The following is a 26,864-nucleotide window of genomic DNA, read 5'->3' as shown; positions in this document are numbered from 1 at the left end:
CACATTCAAGAGGTTAAAGACAGCATTGTTGGGTTTTCCACCTCTCCCTCCCCTTTCTAGCAGTAGAGCTCTGCATCTCTCTGATTGAGGAATGATTTGTCTAGCCATCCCTCCTCCTCCACCCTCCTCAGCCAGACAGACGTAGAATATCTCCCCACCTCCACCCTCCTCCTCCACCCTCCTCACCCAGACAGACACAGAACATCCCCCACGTCCACCCTCCTCCACCCTCCTCCTCACCCAGTCAGACCCAGAACATCCCCCACCTCCACCCTCCTCCTCCACCCTCCTCACCCAGACAGACACAGAACATCCCCCTCCTCCACCCTCCTCCTCCACCCTCCTCACCCAGTCAGACACAGAAAAAGAGTTTATTTTTTAGTCTCACACATGGAATGTTCATGGAATGTTGTCGACTGACAAAACCTTTCACTGACAAAACCAGAAGAGCTGAGGTGTTACAAGAACAAAACCAGAACCAGATACGTGTCTATTTTCAACTCCTAAAGTATTGATCAGATGATGAGATTCATCCCCTCCATAGTGTTTGGCCTACACCAGAGTAGGGTAAGAATGATGATGAGATTCATCCCCTCCATAGTGTTTGGCCTACACCAGAGTAGGGTAAGAATGATGATGAGATTCATCCCCTCCATAGTGTTTGGCCTACACCAGAGTAGGGTAAGAATGATGATGAGATTCATCCCCTCCATAGTGTTTGGCCTACACCAGAGTAGGGCCTACACCAGAGTAGGGCCTACACCAGAGTAGGGCCTACACCAGAGTAGGGCCTACACCAGAGTAGGGCCTACACCAGAGTAGGGCCTACACCAGAGTAGGGCCTACACCAGAGTAGGGCCTACACCAGAGTAGGGTAAGAATGTAACGCTGCTAGTGTTTCCTACAAAGCCACACCCAACTGTTATGGTGTACCTCTTATCTGTGTCAGTGTTCATATTTTACTCTATAAGTGTTAGTTCTGTAACACCGCTTCTGTTTGGAAAACATTGGAAAGTGCTGATCTAACACTTAGCTGGTAGTTCCCATATATTTTTATCATTCTGAAATAACTTCATGTTATAGCTCACTATTCTTTAGAAGTTTCTTTATATCTTTTGAGATCTATATCTGACACAGGGTCACTGAGGAGTCAGACCCCCCAACCCCAAACGCTAAGTAGAGGGGCTCAGTGAATGTGGAGTGGAATGTGTGCAGGAGGGTCAGTGTGTCAGAGGAGACGCTGTAGAAGGACAGAATGCCAGCCGGCCAGTCCAGATACACTCTTACTCTGTGGGAGCCAGAGGAGGGGACAGGTATGACAGTTTTCATACTACTGTGCCAGGCAGAATAACTGTCATCAGAGCACCACAGACACTAGGACTGGTCATTGTATGCCATAACACATCCCCCCTCCTCCCCCTCCTGTTGATTCCTTTATATGCTACTTCTATAGCATCCCTAACCCCAGTCCACTCTACCTCCCAGTGACCCCAGTCCACTCTACCTCCCAGTAACGGCGCCCAGTCAGACCCTCTTTACACAGTACCTGTTGCCAGTAAGGACTGTGTCCTATGTCTTATAGATACAGTTAGGTCCGGAAATATTTGGACAGTGACACAATTTTCATAATTTTGGCTCTGTACGTCACCACAATGGATTTGAAATTAAACAATCAAGATACAATTGAAGTGCAGACTTTCAGCTTTAATTCAAGGGGTTGAACAAAAATATCGTATGAAACGTTTAGGAATTGCAACCATTTTTATACACAGTCCCCTATTTTCAGGGGCTCAAATGTAATTGGACAAATTAACATAATCATAAATAAAATGTTATATAACTGTAACTTGATTCCAAATATATATGGACCTAACTGTATGTCAGATATCAGCTCATTATCACAAGTAAGACATTCATGTTGGAGCCATCAATTCATTCTTAAATGTTAGTCGACCTGTATTCTAAATTAAGTTCACATGAGCAAGGATTTACAACTCCATTGTGAATGAACACTCAGTAATGATTTGAACCTGTTACCTTAGCTGAAGGACTCGTTGTGGCAGTCATACAGCATTCCAGGGTGGATGGGCCAACCCAGAGCTGGCACCTCAACACATTCTGAGGGAGAATGTGGGAGAGAGCAGTCAAACACGAGGAGACATGATTATAATAGGATCCGCTACCATGCAGTCATGCTTATATAATATAACATATACATCTCAGCAGTCACTGTGATGCTAACCAGCCATGATATCCTCCAGGTTTCCTCTCTACAGCTGGGGGATGATGGCCTCGTGCAGGTCTGCAGGTCTGAGGTCCAGTTTCTCCCTCTCAATTGATGCCTCTTGTTTGAGCACAGCATTCTCTTTCTTGAGTTCACGGTTCTCATGTTGGAGTTTGGAATCTTCTGCTCCAAGGGTGAGTTTGGCTGAGAGACGGTCTTCAGCTTCTGCTGTAGCTCAGAGTTTCTCTTCTTCAGTTCAGAAATCTCCTCACCGGAATCTCCCTCGTCCTCTTTACATTCCATCATCTTCCTCTTTTTAACGACTCTCGTTCTCCTCATCAATAGTCTCCTGAAAAGAAAGCACAACAAGCATAGATCAGGATCCAAATCAGACACATTTTTACTTTCTACCGCCCATGTAATAAAAAGAGGGTTTGTAATCGATTCAGATAGAGTATTGTTAATGACATTACCTCTTTGATACTCTGTGTCTTCAGGGCGTTGCCATGGTGGCGTTTGTGTCCCCCTTCCCCAGTGACCTGGGCCAGGGCGTGTCTCTGCAGTGCTGGGACGGTGTAGTGTTGCCTGACGTGGCTCTCACAGTAGGAGGCAGCGCAGGTCAGACAGGTCTTCACCGCTCGCAGCCTTCTGGCCAGAGCAGATATCACAGGCCACGTCCCCAGGCCCAGCCTAGCCCAGAGCAGACATCACAGGCCACGTCCCCAGGCCCAGCCAGAGAGCCTGGAGCATCCTGGCCAAGGCTGCGTTAGTGGACAGCTCAGGCCAGGCTCTGGAGCTCCTACTACACTGGAAGCACACATAGTCTCCTGCCGGGCCCAGTATGTACTGATGCACTGCCTGCAGTAACTGTGTCCACAGGGAATGGGTCCCTCAGCACCTCTGAACACTCAGACCATCTGAATTGATCCTCAGTCAGCAGACTGGCACTGAACTCACTGAGGGAGAGAGAGAGAGAGAGAGAGAGAGAGAGAGAGAGAGAGAGTTAGCTGTGTATAGCCATCATCCTGAACTACTAACCATATAACAATGGCTTGTAACTTACTGTAAAGAAGATCTAAAATGCACATCTAAAATGTTTCACCCAAAGGGACGTTTTCTTCACAGTAATACATGTGTCATACCTGGAACAGTGTGGTTGGGGTACACCACTCTGGTTGGGATGCATTAGAACATATTGGTTTCCTGGACTCAGATTAAGACTAGTAAAAAGTATTTTCAATACAGTATCTCCATTGAAGATTAATTTTAGTCTATGATTAATCTGTGTCTGGGAAACCGCCCTGCAGTGTGGTATTAAAACTAAACCTTAGTAAGGTAATCTTTTAGTAGGGTAATCTTTTAATTCATGCCATTTTCATGGTGATATTTTCACCATCCTAACAAGATGACGCTGTGTGAAAATTACCTTTGAATAACAATAACACTTACTGTAGTCACAAATAACGCTGACTCCCATTCTGAGATTTTCTAAAATGGCGTAGTTTACAGGTAAACATTTCCCTACTTTCACTTTCGCGCCACGGACAGGTGTTGTTTCGAGGGAGTGTTGAGGGAATGTCTCTCTGAGCAGTGACTGAGGCCACGAGACTGGTCTTCCATGTGATGATCAGAAGGGTGAGCGTGGTGTGACTGAGAAACAGGTCATGTCGGAGATTGGAGGTGACAGTGCTGTCAGGGTCGAGTAGACTACAGCTGAAAAGCACCGTCATCAAAGTTGCGAACAAAATGTTCCAGTATTGAGAAAAACATTTATGTTGGCTGTGTGAGTGCTGTTTGTTTTTTAAGTCTGTATCTTCTCTGATGTCAGTGGGTCCTCGCCTTGCATGAAAAGCAGAACAAACTGAGGAAGGCTGAGGAGATGCGCTCCAGGGATGGCTCTGTGAGGCTGGTGGAACCTCCATAGTGTAGTCCATAGAGTCAGTTCCACAGGGCTGGCTCACATAGGAGGAGAGTGAGCGTCTGCTGGCCTGCTCCAAGTCAGTAGAGTTGTCCCTGTCATTCCTGCTGGCCTGCTCCAAGTCAGTAGAGTTGTCCCTGTCATTCCTGCTGGCCTGCTCCAAGTCAGTAGAGTTGTCCCTGTCATTCCTGCTGGCCTGCTCCAAGTCAGTAGAGTTGTCCCTGTCATTCCTGCTGGCCTGCTCCAAGTCAGTAGAGTTGTCCCTGTCATTCCTGCGGTCTTGTAGAGGCTGCAGAGAGTGACCGTCTGCTGGTCTTCTCCGAGCCAGAAGAGTAGTCACAGGTCTTGTTGCTCTTCTTGGTTGACGCGGAGGAGCGTGAGCGTCTGCTAGCCGAGTCATCAGTCACGCTGTGCCTCTCGGTTGTGGCAGAGGACAGGGAGCGTCTGCCAGCCTTTACCAAGCCAGCGGAGTTGTCAGCGTAGTTGTCACTTCTCTCACTGCATTTGCTGGCTCAAACCCGACCTGGAGGTCAAACCCGACCTGGATGAGGAAACAGACGGCGACGAGAGTCTGGATGAGACAGAATCGGAGGCAGAAGCCACACGGCAGGAAGACACCCTGTCTGTGATGAGCTCTGCTACCATGACCGGTGTCTGCGAGCACCAAGATGGCGAGGAGTAGGAGGACAACAATGTCGAAGGCTCTGATGCAGCCTTCCAGGTCGTCCATGCGCACTGTGTTGCCGTGGAATCTGTTTATGCTCTCTCCCTGGGTTTGAGTTCCAGGGTATCAACAGAAGCTGAGGAGGAAAGTACTGGGGAAGAGGAGGAGGCTGTCTGGGATGAGGAGGAAGGTATTGGGGATGAGGAGGAAGGTACTGGGGATGAGGAGGAGGCTGCTTGGGATGAGGAGGAAGGTACTGGGGATGAGGAGGTAGAGATCCCCTCCTGCTGGGTTGGGAGTTGGTCAGGCACATAGATGGAATTCCCTGCAAGCTCCGCCTCACCAGTGACTTCTGATGAGAGGCTAACAGCCTCCTTGGCCCCAGAATCAAATCCTAACAAAACAAAGTTGAAATTATTGATATTTGGCATACAATGAGAATTCTGTTGTTGAATTTGGAGCATTCAGACCTGACGTCCTTTGAAATGCACATTCCTAAAATAATTGCATGACCTGAACGTAGGTGACACTTAGGACTATTCCTTTGTTCATTTGGCATACAATGGGAATTTACTTTGTGACTTTAAGATTTGGAGGCATTGAGACCTGATGGAGGCATTGAGACCTGATGTCCATTGAAATGTTGTTCTTTATCACACCTACATAATAGCATAACCCGCTCAACTCTATTATGATGCAATTACAAGTAATGTACCACAACATGCTAATACTATTAAAGTAATTACAGTGTAGTTACACAGGTAGGGGCCACCTTCAATTTAAATTCAGACTCTATAGTAGGAAACACGATGTGACATATGGTTCATGATTCAGGTCTGAGGGGTCAATATAAAGTTTTAGCCATTCCACTTTGCAATATGTAAAAGAGCTTTGTTGACAATAGCTCTGGCCGTGTCATCGTTGTCGCAGTTCTTGCGGAGGATGTCTCCCACCTTGGTGGTCAGAACCTCACAGATGGTCCTGGCCTCTGGACCTGGCTGATGGAGGATGAGGACTGCTTGCCAAGAGCGCCCCACATTGGGCCTAGAGTCACTCCACCAGACCAGGTGGAGTCACTGTCTCATGTCTCGTCACTTGAGGATGTGGAAGCCCAATCCTGCCTCCACATCCAATTGATATTGTCATTGAACCTGGCCTCCTCACCTGGTGGGGCGTCTGGCACACCCAGAGAGTTCTTGATGGCCCGCTAGATAAAATAATGTAGCGGGTCAGTGAAGACCTCTGTGGGCAGTCTGTGATTGGCAGCCATCTTTTTTAGGATGGGCTCAGCCTTGCTCCATCTGGCCGTGGACACCTTGCCCATTCTGGTGTCCAGGAGTAGCTGATAAACCCTGCAAATCAGCTCCTTTGAAAAGAAATGTATTCGCCCCCAGAAAATCCTGTTTAGCCTCTGGGAGGCAAGATCTTTCCAAGGGGCATAGAAGAAACATTGAAGGACCCGAAGGAGTTGTCTTCATCCTAATCGTCTGAAAATTCACAAGCTGCATCCGAGTGCACCATCCTTACTATGGCATCAAACATACTGTGAGCACTAAGGTCGAGATGTTGCCTCCTGGCAGCGCTGGTAACACTCTGGCTGCTACTAGCGCTGCCCAGCCCAGACCTGGCAGACCGGAGAGAGATGAGAGGCTGAGTCTCCTCCTCCTGCTCCTCATTTGCCTGCCCCACCTCCACTGGCCTCTTCCCCTGCTGGGCAAAAACAGGGAGGGAGCCCTCACTGAGGGCCCTCATAACCAGCTCAGCCTGGCTCCTGCTGGACCGGAGCGGGGCACTATCAGACTGAAACCTTCTCATGGCCTTTAGCTCTACGACCATTTTGCCTAACAGGCTCTGGCTGAGGCACTCCACCAGCAGGGGGAAGCTCTCTCCGCTGGGGTCGACGATCTCGGCCACACCCTGCTTTCCAATCACCTCCGGGGCTGTATTGTAGTTCCCCAGGATGACTTGGACTATGTTGCACGCAATGTTTATTTTCTTGACCAGGGACTCTTCAGAGTCACTGGTCTTGTCCTGGGAGCTGCCTGCTGCCGGCTCTGTGTCTGGTAGTAGGCCACTGACTCCCCTGACCAGCTCTAGCCTCATTCTATTGTTCTCATGCACGGACAGGACACTGCTGGCCTAGAATGCTCAGTGATGGCCTCTTCAAGGGTGGTCAGGATTGGTGACACAAAGAGGTGGGACCGCCCCTCTGAGGCTGCCATAGACCCAGATGTAGCTGAACTACTGTGCTCCTCATTCTGGAACGGCAGAGGGATCATCCTTTCATCCAGGATGTTGAGGTGTTACTCCATAGTGCTCATCACGCCAAGGGCCGACCCAATGTGGCCCATCATCCACCTGTCCTCAGGTAGACGTCGCAGGCCACTACTGTTGGAGCTCTGGCCGGAGCTCCCACTGTCCAACTTGTCCCCAGGAGACAGCGTGGGGCCTAGGGGAGCATCAGTGTCCTCCTCCATACTCTCCAGGATGAGGCCTGTCATCTTCCTGGCTGCTATCTTCTCCCTTGGGAAGGTCACCGTAGTAGCAAAACGAGCCAGGTCCTGCCACACCACCTCCTCTGCCTCATGCCATAGTTCAGCCTCTTCCGATGTGTTGGATCCACGTGATGATGGTGATCGGGGCCCACTCCCACTGTCACGATCCAACATGCGCTGGATCCTCTCCTTTGCGTCCTCACATGCGTTCCAGAACTTTTCAGAGGAGATGCTGGAGATCCTAAGCTTGGAGAGACAGACTCTCACCATCGTTCCCCCCCATCACGTCCTCCAAGATGGAGGAGTAGAGGTTATCCACCTGTTGAATTGCTGGGGAGAATGGTCCTGTCTCGTCGCTCTCAAAAAACAACTTGAACTTAAGTAAACACCACATAGAACACTTGCAGCAGTGACCTGGGATGAAGAGTAACTTGTATTGAATAAACAAACAACAGGATAGTATGGTTCAGAACACTGAGCTTCATTACTAATAACATGTTTTGGGTGGAGGCAAACCAGTAAGGCCTGGGTCGGTGGATTAATATTTCTGGTTTTGCAGAAATATTGCTAATAATTCATGTTTGGTGTTTGAGCGCTTTTTACATTTTCTGTTTCCGTCAGTCCTAATTAGCCTAGTGAATTGAAAAACTTTCCCAGTTCACTAATGTGCCTCTCCTCTGTGACGCTCTCTTCACCGTCACCTGAGGAAGAGTGTCAGATCAGTTGAAACTCAACAAACTCAACACTTTGTGAAGCCTCTTATGAAGTGCTATTGGCAACGCTTATTTCTAGAAATAAAGAAGGTATTAGACATTAACTTAATCTACTTAACTTGCTTTAACTCATTTAGTGCTGAGGGTGAATAAATTGTCAACATTTTAGAGTGCCAATACTCCTGCTGATACAAAACTATACCCCCCCCCCCCCCCCCCCCCGCTGATACAAAACTATACCTCCCCCCCCCCCCCCGCTGATACAAAACTATACCTCCCCCACCCCATCAAGAGGCCACACTCTTATGTGGTGAATTGGAAATAACAAGGAATGTATGAACAAACCCCCCCCCCTGCTCAGTGACATTGCACTCTACACTTTACTCCCTTTACTGCTGATATAATAATTATGTATATTTTATTTTTGACTGTATTTAATGTTATTACAGTTGATGAAGTACGTATTGCATCTATTATTCTTATTACATTACTTTATTCACCAAAAATGCAAAAATAATGATGCTTCATTTTGTAGCCAATGTATCAAAGTATTGTTGCTAAGTAAACACCACATAGAACACTTGGTCCTCTAGGTGGTGACTGTTCTCTTTGGCAGTTGGTGAGTTAACAAGCTACACTGAAGTAGACATTTCTCATCAACTTAATTCCAGCTAACCTGTAATCATTTAACAACATAAACATGGGTAAATGGTCATTAATTGGCAGCAGTAAATACATATATTGAAAAGAGCAGATTTTATTTAGCTTCTAATTTTATTCCAGCAGCTGTGAATTGTACTGATGATACGTTGACACCAAAAGCCTCCTGGTTCAGATTGAAAGGTGGCAGAAGTCATAATCCTAGGAGATGATGAAAAGAATTCATAAATGACACATGTTCAAACAAGCAAATGCTCTAAAAGAATAGAAACTCCTATAAGCCATCTGTAATAAAGTATTACGTTCTATGAATGCACATTTATTGGTAATATTACAGAGAATCAAATCATTCATGCGTTAAAGTGCATTTCACGACTCAACACACTTTACAAGGATAAAACAAGGATGTGTGTATGTGTGTGTGTGTTTGTGTGTATGTGTGTGTGTGTGTGCATGCGTACTTCACCAGTGCGTTGGCTGCACAATCTCTGGGATTTGTAGTTCTCATAGTGTGTGTCCTGAGTCATGTCCTTCAGGTCCTGCATGTGCGTCCTCACCAGCATGTTCCTCAGGTGCACAAAGTCACTGTGGGCTGGGTTTTCCACTGCCAACACAACACACACCGTCATGTAATATAATAATATAAGTGATTAAACACAAATAATAATAAGTGATTATTTATTTAATTTACTTCCACACAGCCATAGGAAAAACATAGACTCTGCACCTTCCACCACACCCCAGGGGTAGAGACGGGCACGGAACCTCCTGCCATTATGTTCCACCACGGTGTTACTGCCTATCACAGCAAACGGAATACTCCTCTGGGAGAGACAGGGAGGGAGGGAGGGAGGGAGGGAGGGAGAGACAGGGTGAAGAGCGAGCAAGAGGCAAAGGACAGAGAGAGGGATGGATGGGGGGAAAGAGGAGAAGGATGGAAACATAAGCCCACAATATGGGTAACACTGTCACCTGCCAACCTCAGATGTCAGACATTTCCACAGTGCTGAGCTCAATGTGGATATATGCCATTTAGCTGACACTTCATCCAAAACAACTTACATTGCAGTGAGTGCATACATTTCAGTATACATGGTCCCAGCAGGAATCGAACCCACAACCTAAGCGTTGTTGGTGCCATGCTCTACCAACTGAGCCACAGAGGACCCCAGAGGATCATCTTTGACTGACACCTCCACTGTGAGACAGCTCTGACCTTCAGCTCCATGTCTTGTCTCCTGAACTCCTCCTCCTCATCTGAGTCACAGTCAGGAAACTGGTAGACCTTTATCCTGTACTTATCGATTTCACTCAGAATCTATAGTGAGGGGGGCCAGAGAGAGGCACGGCTCAGCATTTCAGTCGTCTGGCAGTACTAGTGATAACCTTTGTCTAGTCTCAAGTGTGCTAAAAGATGTGAAAAATCATTTTTTGTGTGAAAATTGGTCATCCATGTTTTCTATCTATGGAAAAAGAGAAATATTGACAGAAACAGTGAGCAGATTGTTTTCCAGATCACAGTTACAGACTATGTCTCACTCTGCTCTTCTTGATCCTGATTTCAGTCTGTGTGAGGCTGTCAGCTTTGGCCAGCACAGGAATAATGTTGACCTTCTCATGTAGAGCCTTCATACACTCCACATCCAACGGCCTCAGACTGGGAGAGAAAAAGCATGTCCAGCAAACACAGGCAGAAAATCATACTAAAAAGTAGCTAGTGTGGCCTGGGGTGGTCCAGTGGTCTAGCACCATAGCCTACAGTGCACACACATGCCCATGTCAGCATGGGTTAGAATCCGGCCCAAGCCCTGCTGACATGCCCTCTCCTCCTTACTTTCCTGTCTCTCTCTACTGTCTCTATCCAATAAAAAATATACAAGAGTGGGACTGCCCCACTCCAAAAAATACCCTTAAAAAAAAAAGGCAGCTAGATACCAAGCGACTCTGGGCTCTATTTTATCTGTGCAAAAACAGTCTTAACGCAAACGTGAGCACTGGTGGGGGCGCTGGCACTGGAGGGCAGGAATTCTCCGTGCACCCAATAGCGGTGTTGTTAAACGGTTGGACTTAAATTATGAAATTATCAGAAGGTGTGTATCGACAGTGTGACTTCATGAGAGCCAATCAGAATGCTAGTCTAAATCATTTTAAACCTTTATTAGTGCTACTCCACCCACCTGAGCGGAGGTTACCTGAGTTTGGACTTGCGTCTGTTTTGCGCCGGCTGAAAATAGAGCCATTGGTCTCTTCTATCATAACTTCACTTAATGCTGCATGTAATTTCAGTCGGACAATGTGTGTGTGTGTGTGCGCCTGCGCGTGTGTGTGCGCGCGTGTGTGTTTGTTTGTTTCTGTGTACAGTTGGCAGAAGTTTAGAGCCGAGCCACCGGTGTTATGATGTCAACGACGGCTCGTGATGCCATTGGTGAGGTTTAGTATCAGGTCATTCACCTTGTTAAAACCACCACCAGGAGGCATCGTTGAGCACGATGGATATGTTTACAGTGTGTTATAGTGTGTTTCCAAACATTGCCGCCTGATGAATTATATGAAGAGTAGCTGTAGTGTGTGCGTCAACCCTCCTACCCGTGGCCATAGGGAGAGATGAAGTAGAGGCAGCAGTGGACCCTGTTGTCTTGGAGGTCCTTGCGGTTCAGACTGATCTCATTCCTGCGATACTGTTCAAACTGACGGTCAATGTAGTCAGACACCACCTTCCAGCTGCAACAGGACACACAGGGGGAAAACAGCTGAGACACACACACACACACACACACACACACACACACACACACACACACACACGCGCGCACAAGCCTGATGGAGAACTGCTGACAACCTTGTAGCAGGTGACTCTGAGCGGTATCAGACAGGATCTGGCCCTGTGTTCTATTAGCACCTCTCTGAGTTGTCGAGGGCGTCTCCGAACCCCGGTGTGTCTATGATGGTGAGTCTGAGTTTCACTCCCTTCTCCTCAATAGTCACTATGTTCTTAGTGATGGTCACGGTCGTCTCTGGACAAAAACACACAACTCCTTTCAGGGAAGGTTTTACTCTCAACCAATTAATCAAATGAACCAAATAATCAAAGCACAGTAGATCTGGGGCCAGTAGAGTTTAAGGACTTCTTTAGGTAATCTTTTTTTTAACAAAAAGAGATTTCACTTTGTCTTTATTCTAATGGTATACCACTGTACTTCTTTTGGAGACATGAAGCCATCAGTTTCACCTTTGTTCAAGTTCAAGTTCAAGTTCAAGTTCAGCTTATTTGTCTACATTACATTGAATACAATTACACAATGCAACAAAATGCCTTGGGCAGAGCAGCTCTCAACATCCACAACAACAACATCAACAACAACAACAACAACATCAACAACAACAACATCAACAACAACAACAACATCAACAACATCAACAACAACAATAACATCATCAACAACAAGAACAACATCAACAACAACAACATCAACAACATTATCATCAACAACAACAAGAACAACAACATCAACAACAATAGCCACAACAACAATATCCACAACAACAACAACATCCACAACAACATCATCAACAACAACATCAACCTCAACAACAGCCACAACAACAACATCCACAACAACAACAACATCCACAACAACAACAACATCCACAACAATAACAACATCAACAACAACAGCCACAACAACAATAGAATGTAATAAAGATAGTAAGCTAAAGAAAACTGACTCAACTGTCCTACCTGGGCCAACATGCACCTTCCTGTCCTTGTAGAGGTCTGTGAGGAACAAACTGTTGACCAGAGTGGACTTCCCCAGACCAGACTCCCCTAGAGAGAGAAGGGCGAGGGGGGATGGTGAAAGGGAGAGAGAGGCTGCACAGACCACGTGAAACAGACGTCAAGTTGTTGCAAACAGTAGCCCCGAAGAGTCTCGAACACACGTGACCGTCTCCTCAAATACCCGATGTTAACCAGCTGCGATATCGGAAAGTTAGCGACTGGACAGCACGGGTTGTGGTACTTGAACTTGAGGGATGAGTTTACCATCTCAACTCGGTTGCACATGCTTACACTTGTTGAATACTTCTCAGTGGTAGAAACAGATCCAAATTCCCCATCATGTCACTCCTAATAGGGTGAGATGACGGTGATACACTAGATATTGTCTGAACTCCTGAGTGATGTTCCTGTCCTACCTATGACCATCAGAGTGGCGTCCCCCTGTCCTACCTATGAACATCAGAGTGGCGTCCCCCTGTCCTACCTATGACTATCAGAGTGGCGTCCCCCTGTCCTCACCTACAACCATCAGAGTGAACTCAAAGCCCTTCTTCATCAACTTCCTGTGGACCTGGTTGGGCAGAGTGGCAAAGCCCACGTACTCCCTGTCCTGGTCCTGCAGGGGTTAATGACAACATAAACAAGATAGATTACTACCCGAAATAAAGCCAGGAAACAGAGGATATGCATTGCCTAAATACATATGATAGCAGCTGAGTAGCCAATCAATTGTTATTAGTTGATTGGCCTATCAGGGCTCTTTAACTCATTCACTGCCGAGGATGAATAAAGTCGCCAAAACTGTCTAGAGTGCCAAGGGTGACTTTATTCACCAGAAATGCATAAATGATGATGCTTCATTTTGTAGCCAATCAGAGTATTGTTGCTAGGTAAACACCACATAGAACACTTGGAACTCTAGGTGGTGAGTGTTCCAGAATTATCTGGCAGTTGGTGAGTTAAACTGGCCCTGCAAATGTTTTGCCACTACCAGGAGTGGGAGATGAATTTGTCTGGCTTACATACTGATCTAAAGTACATATTATTTTTTCACCCGAAAAAAAACTAAAATGAGGGAAAGATGATCCTCTGTATTTCACGGCTCAATACACTTTGCAAGGATAAAACAAGGATGTATGTGTGTGCGTGTGTGTGTAGACTCAGAGCATTACCTCAGCAGAGTCATACGGGTCGAGGGGTCCCCAGGGGCTCTTGGGTCGCGGAGGGCGGGACAGAGTCTCAGAGGTGTAGGTGGTGGAGGAAGTGGCCAGGTAGCGGTGTTCAGGGAGGGGGGAGGAGAAGCAGAAATGTCTGTATGCCGCCCTTATGTCCCTGTCCCCTGCCAGGCTTGAACTGTCCCTGGGGAGTTCCCCAAGGAAACTGTCCAGGCTAAGGTCCCTTGTGTCATCTATGCTGGAGAACTGGACAGGAGAGGGGGCGGTGGGATGGAAAACAGGGACATGTATGCAAGACAGAGAGAACAAGACAGAGAGAAGAGTCGAACTAGAGAGGTGTTCAGGATGTTTAAGACCTTGCTAAAAACCCACAGGCAGGCTTTTCTTGTTGTTTTAATATATATTATGTATGTTCTGTGACTGTTCCTATATTTTTATTTTCCTATTTTGACATGTAAAGTGCTTTGAGTCCATGAGAAAGCGTTATACACATTTAATGATTATTATTATTATTATTATTATTATTATTATTATTATTATTATGTAACACAGGCCTATGAGGGGGCACAGAAAAGCTTATTCTCAGCATTTATCTAGAAAATGGCTCAATATCACTAAACACTTTTTGGATCACAAACAGCACTTGACCTGGCCTGATGTCATACAAACTATTTTTCTCATATCTTTCTTGAGAGGTAGTTTTGACTGTAGTGTGTCCTACCTCTCCATCTGAGTGCAGTTAAGGTAAGGTAGCAGAGGAGAGAGAGACAGATCGTCATGTCCAGGATGAGATGGTCTCGCATAGACCACATGGAGAGAAGGAAATAGGACGTCATTCAATACTACTTAAATTAACCACCAGGGGCCGACAGAGACCGTCAGATTTCATACACCTGTGTTCACGACACGTTCTCATTCAAGCAATTCAGAGGAGCAGAAAAGGCATAGCAGACTAATGTACGTGATTACCGTTACTGTAACTAACGTTGCCTACCTTGGAGGTCCCCCTCGGTCTGTGTGCCTGAAGTGGGGAAATGGTAATACAATTAATGTAACTCCAAAACAAAATGAAACTATTAGCTATAGCTTACCTTTTAACATATTTAATTACAGGCCATGACTCATGAGGCCAAACACTGTAGCTAGGCTAACTAGTTTACACAGACATGGCCATCATAAACAAATCATAAAGTCTTAACAAACACACAGTATTCGCTTTGGCTAATAATAATAATAATAATAATAATAATAATAGGCTACTGACCTTGTTCGTCGTTGTCCATGTCTGTGCTGCTGTTGGTCCACCAACGGTAAATGGAATCAGGTACGGTTGGAAAGGTGTTTTTTTTCGAACGCTTATCATTTGAATGAAGCAGAGATGTCCGTTGAGAGAGGCTTTGGCCGAGGTGTGCGAGATCGGCAGGAGGCTACACTACTTGTGTGACAAATTGGAAATAGCAAGGAATGTATTAATTAACAAACCAACAATTAATTAGATAAATAATTAGGTATCCTGAACAACAGTGAATTTTATTTGGAATTTATTGCAAGTTCGAATTTTGGCTTATAATGTATTTTATGATGACAGTTTAAAGTGCAGTATGTTTCACAGTTTTTAGTTTAGGAGAAAAAATGAATAAATAATAATAATATATATATATTATATCTATATCCATTTAGATTATATATATATATATATATATATATATATATATATATATATATATATATATATATATATATATATATATATATATATATATATATGTTAAAACCTAACTACAAAAATATGAAAAACAATCCATTACTAAGGCCGTATCAAAATGGATACAATATTTGACTTATAGGTCTATTTTATGTCTATTTTATTTTATGTACTTTTCATCCTTCTCCATCCACCTTTATCTTAGTGTTTTCATGCAAAATGATGATGTTTGTATAATAATAATAATAATAATAATAATAATAATAATAATAATACATTTTATTACAATATACATTTACAATAATACATTTGATTTAATAATAATAATAATAATAATAATAATAATAATAATAATAATAATAACAGTGCTGATGATATGAACTTAGTAGCCTAAACTTTTCTGTAGTGTCTCTATCCATTGGCTTTAGAGCTGTCCTCTGGTTCTGTCCCATGCCACTCTGCATGTTCTTCTGGGCCTGTGTGCTCTGGCTGGCACTGGGCTGTGATCCAGGGTTGGGAGGGGTCATGGTGTTGGTTATGATGCTCCGAGCGCAAACAAAACAAACAAACAATGTTTTATTAGCCATGTAATCAAATCGAAGAAGTCGTTGGAATGTGGTACATTTTTTTATTTGTTACAGAGTACAATTATATCCGTAGAAAAATCATTATGGCAGGTTTTAGCACAAATTAATGAAAATAGCATAACACTGATGCCAACAATGCGCACAAGCAAAGTCAGTGCAGCTGAAGGACAGGCCCAGTACAAGCATACAAAGTCCAGGGCCATTTTGCAGTCCCAGTCCGCCCCTGCTAAGAAGGATGGAGATGGTGAGGGAAGTTTTAGAGGAGGATACAGATATTGGTCACGTGAACCTGGAGGAGAAAAGGAACACGAACATCCCTGGCCACGACTAATCAAGCAGTTTGACGTGAAGGACATCAAAGGCAACAGCTTCCCCAGGATGATGGAGTTATCTGCTTACAAAAATTCATAGTCCAATTTAAGGAAACATGTTGAGGTAAGGTAACTGTGATGACAGATGTGGGTATTTGCTGGCCAGAGAACATGCTAAAGTTGTTGCTAGTTAACACACCCACCTACTACTAGCTGGTTAAGTAAGACAGATATTTGGAAGGCCGCTTCTGTAAACATGAAATCATGAAATCTAATGTTTAGTGTTACTTTGTGTGTGTGTGTGTGTGTGTGTGTGTGTGTGTGTGTGTGTGTGTGTGTGTGTGTGTGTGTGAGAAAGAGTGTTAAGAATTAATCTTCACCCCTCTGATTGTGTCTTGGGTCTCTATAAACATTTCTCTGGGTCGTGAGTCAGTCCCCAAATGGCCTCCAAACGTGGTCTTGTTTAGTCTAAACAGTTTTACAACTTAAACAACTTACCCCATGGTAAATTCATTGCCTATCACCTAAAACAACAGATGGTTTGCACAAAGGACAAAGTTGATAAAACTGTGTGTTCTGCTCTGAAAAAGTTAGTTATGCTTTTCGGCTGCATTTGAGAAAGGTTTGACTCCGGGATAAATTCTGTTTAATAAAAGCCTCAATATTTGACCGCCTAAAAAAACGTCTCCTCCTTTTTCTGGACCCCAACAAGAGTGAGTGAGTGAGTGACAAATAATTGTATTAATCTGTATAGGTGTTGTCTATGCCAGCAACCTCAGGGTGTTTAACAAAGTCATGTGTCATTTGATTGGGCAGACACTGATAATATCTTTCTGTTTACAGAGGAAACATCCATTGAAAAATAAGGTAAATGATAACCTCACCTCAGGGCGCAAGCAAATAAAGATATCAGACCTAATGGCTGTGGGAGGAGGGAAATGTGTCAAGCCGCCGACTGTTGACAAGCTTGAAGTGCATTTCATTTGCGAAGGTCTCCTGCCGGTCTCTGTGGTCAAGTATCCAGAATTCAAAGACATCGTCACCACACTGCAACCTCAAAGTACCGTAATTTCAAGACCCACAGCGTGTACTAGATTCCAGGAAGCTGCCTCCCACATGAAGAAGGCTGTCATGGCACATCTAAATAAATTTCAGTTCGTCTCAACTGCAACGGATTTCTGTTCGATGAGACGACGCACCTACATCGGGATCACGGGCCACTTGGTGGAGGAAAACACCTCAGAGAGAGGAACAGCAGCTGCCCTTGAAGTTCTTGCTGGGGCCCTTGATGACATCCACTCTCAGTATCGCATCAGGGAGGAAGCTGTGAGAACTACAACCAACAGTGGGTCAGACTTTGTTTTCGGGGAACAGAGTCAGGCTGAGGTGGTTCAAGCAGAGCCAGATGCAGAGGAGCCAGGAAGTGATCATGGGGAGGAAGCTGAATACCAAGACACATTTGCCATTCTGGAGAATTACACAGGTCCCGAATACCATCTCCCTAAGCATCAACGTTGTGCGTGTCACCTCTTGAATCTCATGGCGACAGCAGGTGCTGCCCTGGCAGAGGGCAAAAACGATACCTACAAAAGGCTCTCTCGTGCAACATTTGCAAAATGCCAAGCAATGTGGAACAAAGCGGGGTGGTCATACTTGGCTGAGGAAGTTGTAGACGAAGAGGGCCATCTGCAGTTGATCCGACCCAATCAAACACGGTGGAACTCAACATACTTGGCTGTGGAGAGGATCACACGCATCGTACATCAGAGAGGGGAGGACGCCATCAGGAACGTTTGCGCAGAATTCAAAGTGAAAATGTAAGTAATATTTCATCATGCATATATCCATATATATATGTATTCCAGTTCCAGTTCTTTAACACCTACTTGTCCAGGAGTTATGATTACAATAACAGGTAATGAAATGAAATTATGTTTTACAGGCTGAACCCTGAAGAAATCACATTCCTGTCTGACTACTGTGCCGTGATGAAGCCGGTGATGATGTCTCTGAGCGTCCTTCAGTCAGAGACTAACACAGACACGGGGAGGCTGCTGCCAACCATTCTGCAACTTCAAGCAAAGCTGACGAGGATGGGAGCTACTAGCAAGATCTGTCTTCCACTCATCCAAGCCATGCAGGAGGGTCTCCAAGAGCGTTTTGGACAAATGATGCAGGACCCTGAGTTCATCTCTGCGGCAATCCTTTTGCCGAAGTTTAAAACCTCATGGACAGACAAAGCTGATGTCATAGAAGCAGGTAGGATTTCCTCACTCTTCATACTGTATTTGTCAAATTATTTTTCTAACCTCAAAAGTGGTCTTGTAATGACGAGTCCTTGTCTGTTGTGTAGATCCAGTTACATGTACATGCCTCTCAATTCAAAATGTGTCATTTTATTGGTTCATACAGTACCTATATTTTCCTTTCATTTGAGCTTCATTTGTTGAGGCATCATTGATATGCAACTGAACTAGGTTGTCACATTTAGCAGACTTTTCAGAAGAAGTTAATATGTATTTTGTTGTGTATTCGCTACTACACAGGTTTGGTCTACATTAAACACCATCTTGACACCATGACGGAGGAGGAGGTAGAGCCACAGAGAGTATCTGATGAAGATTACTTCTTCTCGTCAGTCGGGCCTAGAAGGTCACAAGGTACAGGGGAGCTGGATGGGTACCTTGCCTGTGCATCTGATGAGATGGACCTGCTTCATTCCTTTCCACACATCAAAAAGCTGTCCCTTAAACTAAACGCCGGTCTGCCTGCCTTTGCTGCCTTTTCAGAGGTGATGAAATGTTCTTCACAGCAAAACCAGCTAGAATAGACTGTGACTATTTAGAAAATCAGCTCCTGCTAAAACTGAACAGCAAGTTCAGAGTGAAGTTAGGTTGCTGGATGGAGCTCCTATGTTTTTTGTTTATACACAATATGTAGTTTGTTCATATGGAATGCTTAACCTGTTGGTCTAATTCTATTGCATAATCAATTGCCCCACCTTTTCCATTACAGCATGTGTCAATGCTGGCCAATGCTTGGTCATTACTTTAGCCATTCCATATTCTCTTGTTTCCTCCAGAGCTAATTTGACTGCATGTCCAGTATGCCCTGTTTCTCCCCATTTTGTGTGTGAGTGAATGAAGGGGGGAGAGAGTGAGAGAAGGGGTGAGAGAGTGAGAGAAGGGGTGAGAGAGTGAGAGAAGGGGGGAGAGAGTGAGAGAAGGGGTGAGAGAGTGAGAGAAGGGGGGAGAGAGTGAGAGAAGGGGTGAGAGAGTGAGAGAAGGGGGGAGAGAGTGAGAGAAGGGGGGAGAGAGTGAGAGAAGGGGGGAGAGAAGGGGGGAGAGAGTGAGAGAAGGGGTGAGAGAGTGAGAGAAGGGGGGAGAGAGTGAGGCATTAAGTGTATGAGTTAGTGGGTCAGTCAGATTTTATGTTTTTATGTTTTTTATATTAATTTATGAATTGTATGCTTTGAATATTTACCTTAATGTTTGTTCTTACATTAATTTCCTCTCTTCCTCTATATAAAAATGTGTGCATCATGTAATGTTGATGAAATGAGCTAAAACAAAAGGTATTTTTTTTATTTTAAAAGTAACACTAATTACTTTTACTTAAGTACTTTTTAATTAGCTACTTTTTTACTCTTACTTAAGTAGTTTCCTAGACTACAACTTTTACTTTTTGAAATGTCACTGAAGTAACAGTACTTTTACTTGAGGAGGATATTTCAGTACTCTTTCCACTTCTGCCTCTCGGAGCAGGCAGTTGTGTGAGGTCAGACCACAGTGGATAGGGTTAGGGTTAGGGGTCAGACCACAGTGGATAGGGTTAGGGTTAACGTTCATGGAGTGAAGATGTGCCTGAGAAAGAGGGAGAGAGAGAGAGGAAGAATGAGAGATAGGTAGAAAGGGAGAGATATTGACAGATAGGCCAAGATAGAGGGAAGAGATAGAGAAGAGAAAGGAAAGGATAGTGTGAAAAGAGTACTTCATATGAAAGTAAAGAATACATTTTAAGGATTCAGACAGTGCACCACCTTCATCTACATTTACATGTTTGACATTTAGCAGACGCCTTTATCTAAAGCGACTTACAACAAGTACATTTGTCTAAAGTGAATCATCTACACATGAGTCATAACAAAAACAAATCTATGCTAAGACCAGGGGCTATTGACAGTCACAACGCTAGAAGAAGGAAGGATTACTTTTTTTAAAATGTATTTTATTTACAGTAGAGAAACTGTACAAGAGGGTAGTGGGTGAAGAGGTCTTTAGGGTTAGGGTTAGGGTTAGTATAGGGGGGTAGTGGGGGTGAAGAGGTCTTTAGGGTTAGGGTTAGTACAGGGGGGTAGTGGGGATGAAGGGGTCTTTAGGAGGGACAGTCAAGATGTGGCCTGAAGAGATGGGTCTTAGATAGACAGGTATATGGGTCTTCAGTCTACGGCGGAGGATAGGTAGTGACTGCAGTCCTGACAGCAGTGGGAAGGATTCAGACAGCGCACCACCTTCACACAGGTAGCATAAGTAAAACATCTCTCCCATGTCATATCACTCATTATCCTGCTGTTAAGAATTCATTTTCAGCCCTCTGATTGTGCCGGGGTCTCCGATAAACATTTCTCTGGGTCGTGAGTCAGTCCCCATTCATATAAACATACACCTACCCTGTGGTAAATTCATTACCTACCACCCAAAACAACAGATGGTTTCGGACTGCGCCAAGGACAAAGTCGATAAAACTGTGTGTTCTGCTCTGAAAAAGTTAGTTATGTCTTCCGGCTGGGTCTGAGAAGGGTTTCTTTTCTGTTTGATTCTGTTTAATAAAAACCTCAATATTTGACTGCCTAAAACTCTTGAACGTCTCTCCTCCTTTTTCTGGACCCCGACACTGCTATATGAAAACTGAAAACTCTGTAGGCCTCAGTAATACTAAATGTATGGGTAAGTTAACCATCATGTAACATAACCATCTAGTAATGTGCTGAGCTATCTCTTTAACCCTGAAGACTAAAGCACAGGTGATAGATCCCACCTCCTTGAGGAAGGTCTCTGCGTCTCGCTGTCAAAATGGATCAGCTCCCTCATCACCGTCACCTCACCCGTCACCTTGACAACACACATTACAGGGGTTACAAGGTCTTCATCTACAGTATGGTGGTGTACATCGCCAAGGAGATATGAGCTGATCCAGCTGAGACTGTAACTTTAATATGTTACCTACAGTAGGCAGGGGTTTACCACGAGCACACAGACATCATAACACATAATTCATCAGGCGGCAATGTTTGTAAATACACTACAACACACTTTAAGCATTTCCATCATGCTCAACGATGCCTCTTGGTGGTAGTTTTGCCGAGGTGAATGACCTGAAATAAAACCCTTGCGACATCCTCACACCGGTGGACAACTTTTAAACTTTATGATAGTAAATGTCAGGACACTCAGTAATGTATCTGATGATAGTAACTGTGTATCTGATGATAGTAACTATGTATCTGATGATAGTAACTATGTATCTGATAATAGAAACTATGTATCTGTTGATAGTAACTTTAATTACCACTTGGTTATATGTCTCACTCAAAGGACACACTGATTGGCTGTAATGAAATATCACATTACACTCCTGGGTTTCTGATTGGCTGGTATGTGCTGTACCTTGACAGCCGTTTCCCAGTTAATTACTCTGGTATTCAAAACATTGCCAGCAGCAGAGGGTAGGATACACAGACACCCAGACAGACATTAGTATAGAAAGTATTTTATTGTACATTTTGTAAAATTCTACATGTGAGGTTATAGTTTTGACAATAGGGGGAAAAAAATTAAAGATAAAAGGTAACAAAAATAAATACATCTGTAGCGAAGAGAAGAGAGTAGCGTTGATGGAGGTGATAGACTTCCTAAAACTGACTATGATTGAGCTGATTACACGAGTCTCAAATGAGTTGTTTGAGAGAGACAGGATTTTACATAAACACATACTTAAAGTATCTGTTATCATCCGCTAGTATCCTGGTCCTCTCTCCAGTTACACAGGTATAAGCATGTTGACATGGTTTCCAGCGTTACGCTTATTGTACTTTCCTGTCCTTCCTGAATGGCTAAAATGTTCAAAATATATTGTTTACATTCCATGTCATCCACAGATGATAAACAAACTTAACCTGTGATGTCATGGTTTCCTAGGCCAGCTTCACAACTGGTTGCTGTGACAATATCAATATCATAGCTGTAGCATTACACTCAACTGGTTGCTGTGACAACGCATGTTGTGTAAAGTCTCTTTTGCAGTGTCTCACCCATAAAGCCAGTGCAGATCAGCTGGCTCTGCTGGTATCATAGACAACACAATCAACGGCAATAGCTCATTCAATGTCATCATACCATTGACCAACTGAAACACTATACATCAAATCATTTTATTCGCTGAAACAGTGGTCAGGTCAGGAAAAACACGTCTCCCAACAATCTAAGAGAGACATTGAGTCTGTTCCCGCGTCTACGTGCTTCGGTGCTCTGGAGTTCAGGCTCTGGAGAACACCACAGAGAACCAACTCCAGAGTGTGGGAGCTCGGAGCACGGGACAACGCCATTCGGAATACAGCTAACGCCACACAACACAGGAAGTGACCTAATCAAAGATTGTCATGGTAACAAAATACATACAGAAAACAGAAAAAGACTGCCTCAACAATACACCAACAACCAGGTTCACCATCCAACCTTCCCTCTCACTCATGCACTCTCCCATCTTACACACTGCTCAGCTCCAGATTTCTTTAACAGGGTTAAAACGACAGTAACACGGACGAAAATACAGTTTTAAAGACAAATTAAAAGTCATTACATAGAAAATACTGTTTGTATCCGATTTTTTCCCCCCAACATTAATATCTGATGTTCAATAGACAAACTGTTCCAGACGCTTAAATCTGATCAAAAACAATACAACAAAAACCACTAAGAGATCCATAATGCCATTAGTGTCTTCTCACACACAAGTGGTCTGGAAAAATAAGTGTGGAAATGTTGCTCTGATAGAAAAGTGCCTCAGCCAGCCAGAGAGTCAGTGGTTATAGGCCGTCTGTAGTGTAGGGTTCATTGTTCAAAGTTCATCAAAATCCTTCATATGGTTTGGTCTCTCAACGTTAAGCTTCTTCATGTGATTGTGGGCCTCCCCGTGTCCAGTCCAGTTAAAGCCTGTGTGTGTGTAGACTGTGACAGGGTGGCTGTTCCTCCAGAGAGAGGCAGGTTTCAGGATCTCCAGGGCCTAAGCCAGGCTTCTTTGTCTGGGCTTTATACGCGGGTAAAGCTGTCAGAAAAACAGAGAACCATAAGTTAGTTAACTCATTCAGTGCTGAGGGTGAATAAAGTCAACGAAATTGTCAACATTATAAAGTGCCAAGGGTGACTTTATTCACCAAAAATGCTGAAATGATGATGCTTCATTTTGTAGCCAATCAAAGTGTTGTTGCTAGGTAAACACCACATAGAACACTCAGAACTCTAGGTGGTGTGTTGTTAATACAATTCAACTCTGTTAAACAATTATTTTACTTCTTTATGCATTGAAAGTTTATAGTAAACAGTTCATTTGGGGAAACCCATTTATGAATAGAAAACCTAAAATATTGCATCAAAACAATTCAAAATCTTCAAAAACCTGGAGAGAGAGTTGAAAAGGGATAGTTCACGGAGATTACAAAATCACATATTTGGTTCCTTACCCTTGAAAAGGAGTCTATGGACCAGGACAGGAAGGACTATCAACACGTTCCTTCTGTTTATCAGGGCACTGTCACTAACTGACAGCATTTTTAACAAAAAAAAACAATGGAAGTCTATGGACATTAAATAAGCATGTTTGAAATGCCCAAATAATCCCGTCTTTTCTGAAAAGACTCAAATTACTAAATTTAAATGACTTTGAGATGGGTTGGGTATGAAATCTCAAACAAAGGTTGAAATCAAGGGTAAGGAATCAACATCAACTATCCCTTTAAGCGTAAAACTCACAAATAAAGGCATTAAGCCCAAACCGATTGTGCCAATTGAATAAGTACTTCCCCTTTCACTCAATCAATCAATCAATCAAATGTATTTGTATACTCAGCTGTATTGTGACAAATGTCACAAAGTGCTTCACAACAAAAACAATACTGAACAATATAAACAATAAATACAATACAAACAACATGATCTAACACCAAACCAGAGACCCCCCAAAAAGTAAGTCCTGGATAAAACAACCCAGAGGGTACTGGGACTTACCCCCAGGAGGTTTCGGGGTATGTACCCCTCCATGTCGGCCATGCGAGCCCACCACCACTCCACCTCATCCTCGTCCTCTCTGCGGATGATGGTCATACAGTCGCCCTCACGGAACGCCAGCTCATCCTGGTTCTCGCTGCCGTAGTCCCACAGGCCATAGACCACGCCCCGGTTCATAATACCCATTTTCTCCTGCACACCTGTGGGAGGAGAGGGGCATTAGCACACACACACACACGACAGATGCATACACACACACACACACACACACGAGACAGATGCATACGCATACACACACACACACACGACAGATGCATACACACACACACGAGACAGATACATACACATATACACACACACACACACACACACACACACACACACACACGAGACAGATGCATACACACACACACACACATACATGAGACAGATGCATACACACACAAATATCTGGACAGATGCATACACACCCACACGCACGCACGCATATACACACACATACACACATTCATACGAGAAACGTACATGCATGCATACACACACACACACACACACACACATTAGCATCCACTCACCGTAGAGGAACTGGGAGCACTGGGCGTATCCCTCCTCCATCTCCTCACACTTGTCAGCGGCCGTCTGCAGGTCACTGTAGGTCATAGCGAACACGGCCGCCCCCGACTCCACCAGGAACTTACACACCTGCACGTTGTTACAGGAGGCGGCACAGTGGAGGGGGGTCCTGGGGGAGGAAGATAGAAAGAGAGAGAGGATTATTTAACTATTATCTGTCACAAGGTCAATAGCTAAATAGCTCAACCGTAATTCTTTTTTTGTTAACTCAACAACTGCATTTTTACATTTATTTTTTACATTTATGGCATTTAGCAGACGCCTTTATCCAAAGCGACTTACAACAATACATTTGTTTAAGTAAGTGAATCATCTATCCAACAGTCATCATAAGACAAAGTAATCAATGCTCAGACCAGGGGGCCATTGGCAGTCGTAATGCAGTAGGCTATTTTTTTAAAAATTGTATTAGCAGGAGAGAACTTGTATAGGGGGGGTAGCGGGGATGAAGAGGTCTCTAGGGTTGGGGTTAGGGTTAGTATAGGGGGGGTAGTGAGGGTGAAGTGGTCTTTAGGAAGACAGTTAAGATGTAGCCTGAAGAGATGGGTTTTCAATCTACGGTGGAAGATCGGAAGTGACTCTGCAGTCCTGACAGTAGTGGGAAGCTCATTCCACCAGCGGGGCGCCAGGACAGTGAAAAGCCGTGACTCAGTAGCACGGCCACTGCATCCACATAGAGGCGGTGCCAGGCGGGTAGCCAAGGTGGACGAGCGGAGTGATCGGGCCGGGGGTTAGGGTTAGTACAGGGTTAGGGTTAGTACAGGGGGGGTTTGGGGTTGACCTTTGCTTGCAAGTAGGGAGGGGCTGTTCCCTTTGCCGCCTGATAGGCAAGCACCAGGGTCTTGAATCTGATGTGAGCTGCTACCGGGAGCCAGTGAAGTCAGTAGGAGGGGAGTGATATGGGAGAATTTGGGGAGAAGTGCCAAGTGTTCTATGTGGTGTTTACCTAGCAACAACACTCTGATTGGCTACAAAATGAAGCATCATCTTTTATGCATTTTTGGTGAATAAAGTCACCCTCGGCACTAAATGAGTTAAAGTCTAAACGTAGCGCGGACTCACCAGCCATCGCTGTCTGCTGCGTTGACATTGACGCCAAACTGCACCAGGAACTTGACTATTTCTGTGTGTCCAGCGCAGACAGCATTGTGTAGAGCAGTGATGCCCTCATCATTGGGCTGGCTAGGGTCTTCCACCTGAGACGGAGGGAGGGAGGGAGGGAAGGAAGGAGGGAGGGAGGGAGGGATGGAAAGAAAGCAAGAGAGATTTGAGAGAGAGAGAGAGAGAGAGAGATGATAATCAGCTATCATTATAAAACACTTCAGCTTCCTTTTGAAAGGTAACAGAGCTTAACCGAAACCATCTTCAAAAAGACAATAAGAAGCAGTTCTAAAACAAGTGCTTAAAAAAAGGACTAAAAAACTTTGGGGCATCATACTCCAGCTGAGGGTTTATATCTACTTACCAGCAGAGCTGTCGAACGATGGGTACTATTTTGGAACCTTGTCATGAGCCACACTGCTACTGCGACTATACGAGGCTACAAGTTTCATCTGTCCAAAAAGCACCCAAACACACTCCATATGACACGCTGTAGCTACACTCGCAGGCTACAACGTATCACTCCATATGGCACGCTGTAGCTACACTCGCAGGCTACAACGTATCACTCCACAGCTGCAGCGCGGAGGGACACAGTCATAGTAATGCATACTTCGA

At 44.5% G+C, this 26,864-nt stretch overlaps 2 protein-coding genes across 4 annotated transcripts in view; both read right to left on the bottom strand.

The window, feature by feature from the left end:
• Window positions 1-8,845: 8,845 nt before the first annotated feature.
• LOC310822449 (septin-5-like) lies at window positions 8,846-17,363 on the bottom strand (the record flags this gene model as incomplete). The annotated part of the gene is made up of 11 exons (XM_083694786.1): window positions 8,846-8,875; window positions 9,136-9,278; window positions 9,402-9,498; window positions 9,891-9,992; window positions 10,214-10,331; window positions 11,261-11,395; window positions 11,574-11,688; window positions 12,414-12,500; window positions 12,972-13,068; window positions 13,625-13,873; window positions 17,322-17,363. 11 exons carry the CDS (start codon window positions 17,361-17,363, stop codon window positions 8,846-8,848), a joined length of 1,215 nt encoding a protein of 404 aa, XP_083550912.1.
• A 4,620-nt stretch (window positions 17,364-21,983) lies between these two features.
• The window catches only part of LOC310822961 (apoptosis-stimulating of p53 protein 2-like), a 43,561-nt gene continuing 38,680 nt past the window's right edge, over window positions 21,984-26,864 (bottom strand). For all 3 annotated transcript variants that reach the window (XM_083695559.1, XM_083695561.1, XM_083695560.1), the window contains 4 exons: window positions 26,208-26,341; window positions 25,088-25,254; window positions 24,513-24,712; window positions 21,984-23,553 (listed from right to left, as the gene is read on the bottom strand). In XM_083695559.1, coding sequence (XP_083551685.1) covers window positions 23,512-23,553; window positions 24,513-24,712; window positions 25,088-25,254; window positions 26,208-26,341 — 543 coding nt within the window. In that variant the 3' untranslated portion in view covers window positions 21,984-23,511. The remainder of the gene's footprint in view (window positions 23,554-24,512; window positions 24,713-25,087; window positions 25,255-26,207; window positions 26,342-26,864) is intronic.

This window comes from Argentina silus, assembly GCF_951799395.1.
Source record: "Argentina silus genome assembly, chromosome: X".
Taxonomy (NCBI): Eukaryota; Metazoa; Chordata; class Actinopteri; order Argentiniformes; family Argentinidae; genus Argentina; species Argentina silus.
This window is presented reverse-complemented; position numbering and strand designations above follow the sequence as displayed.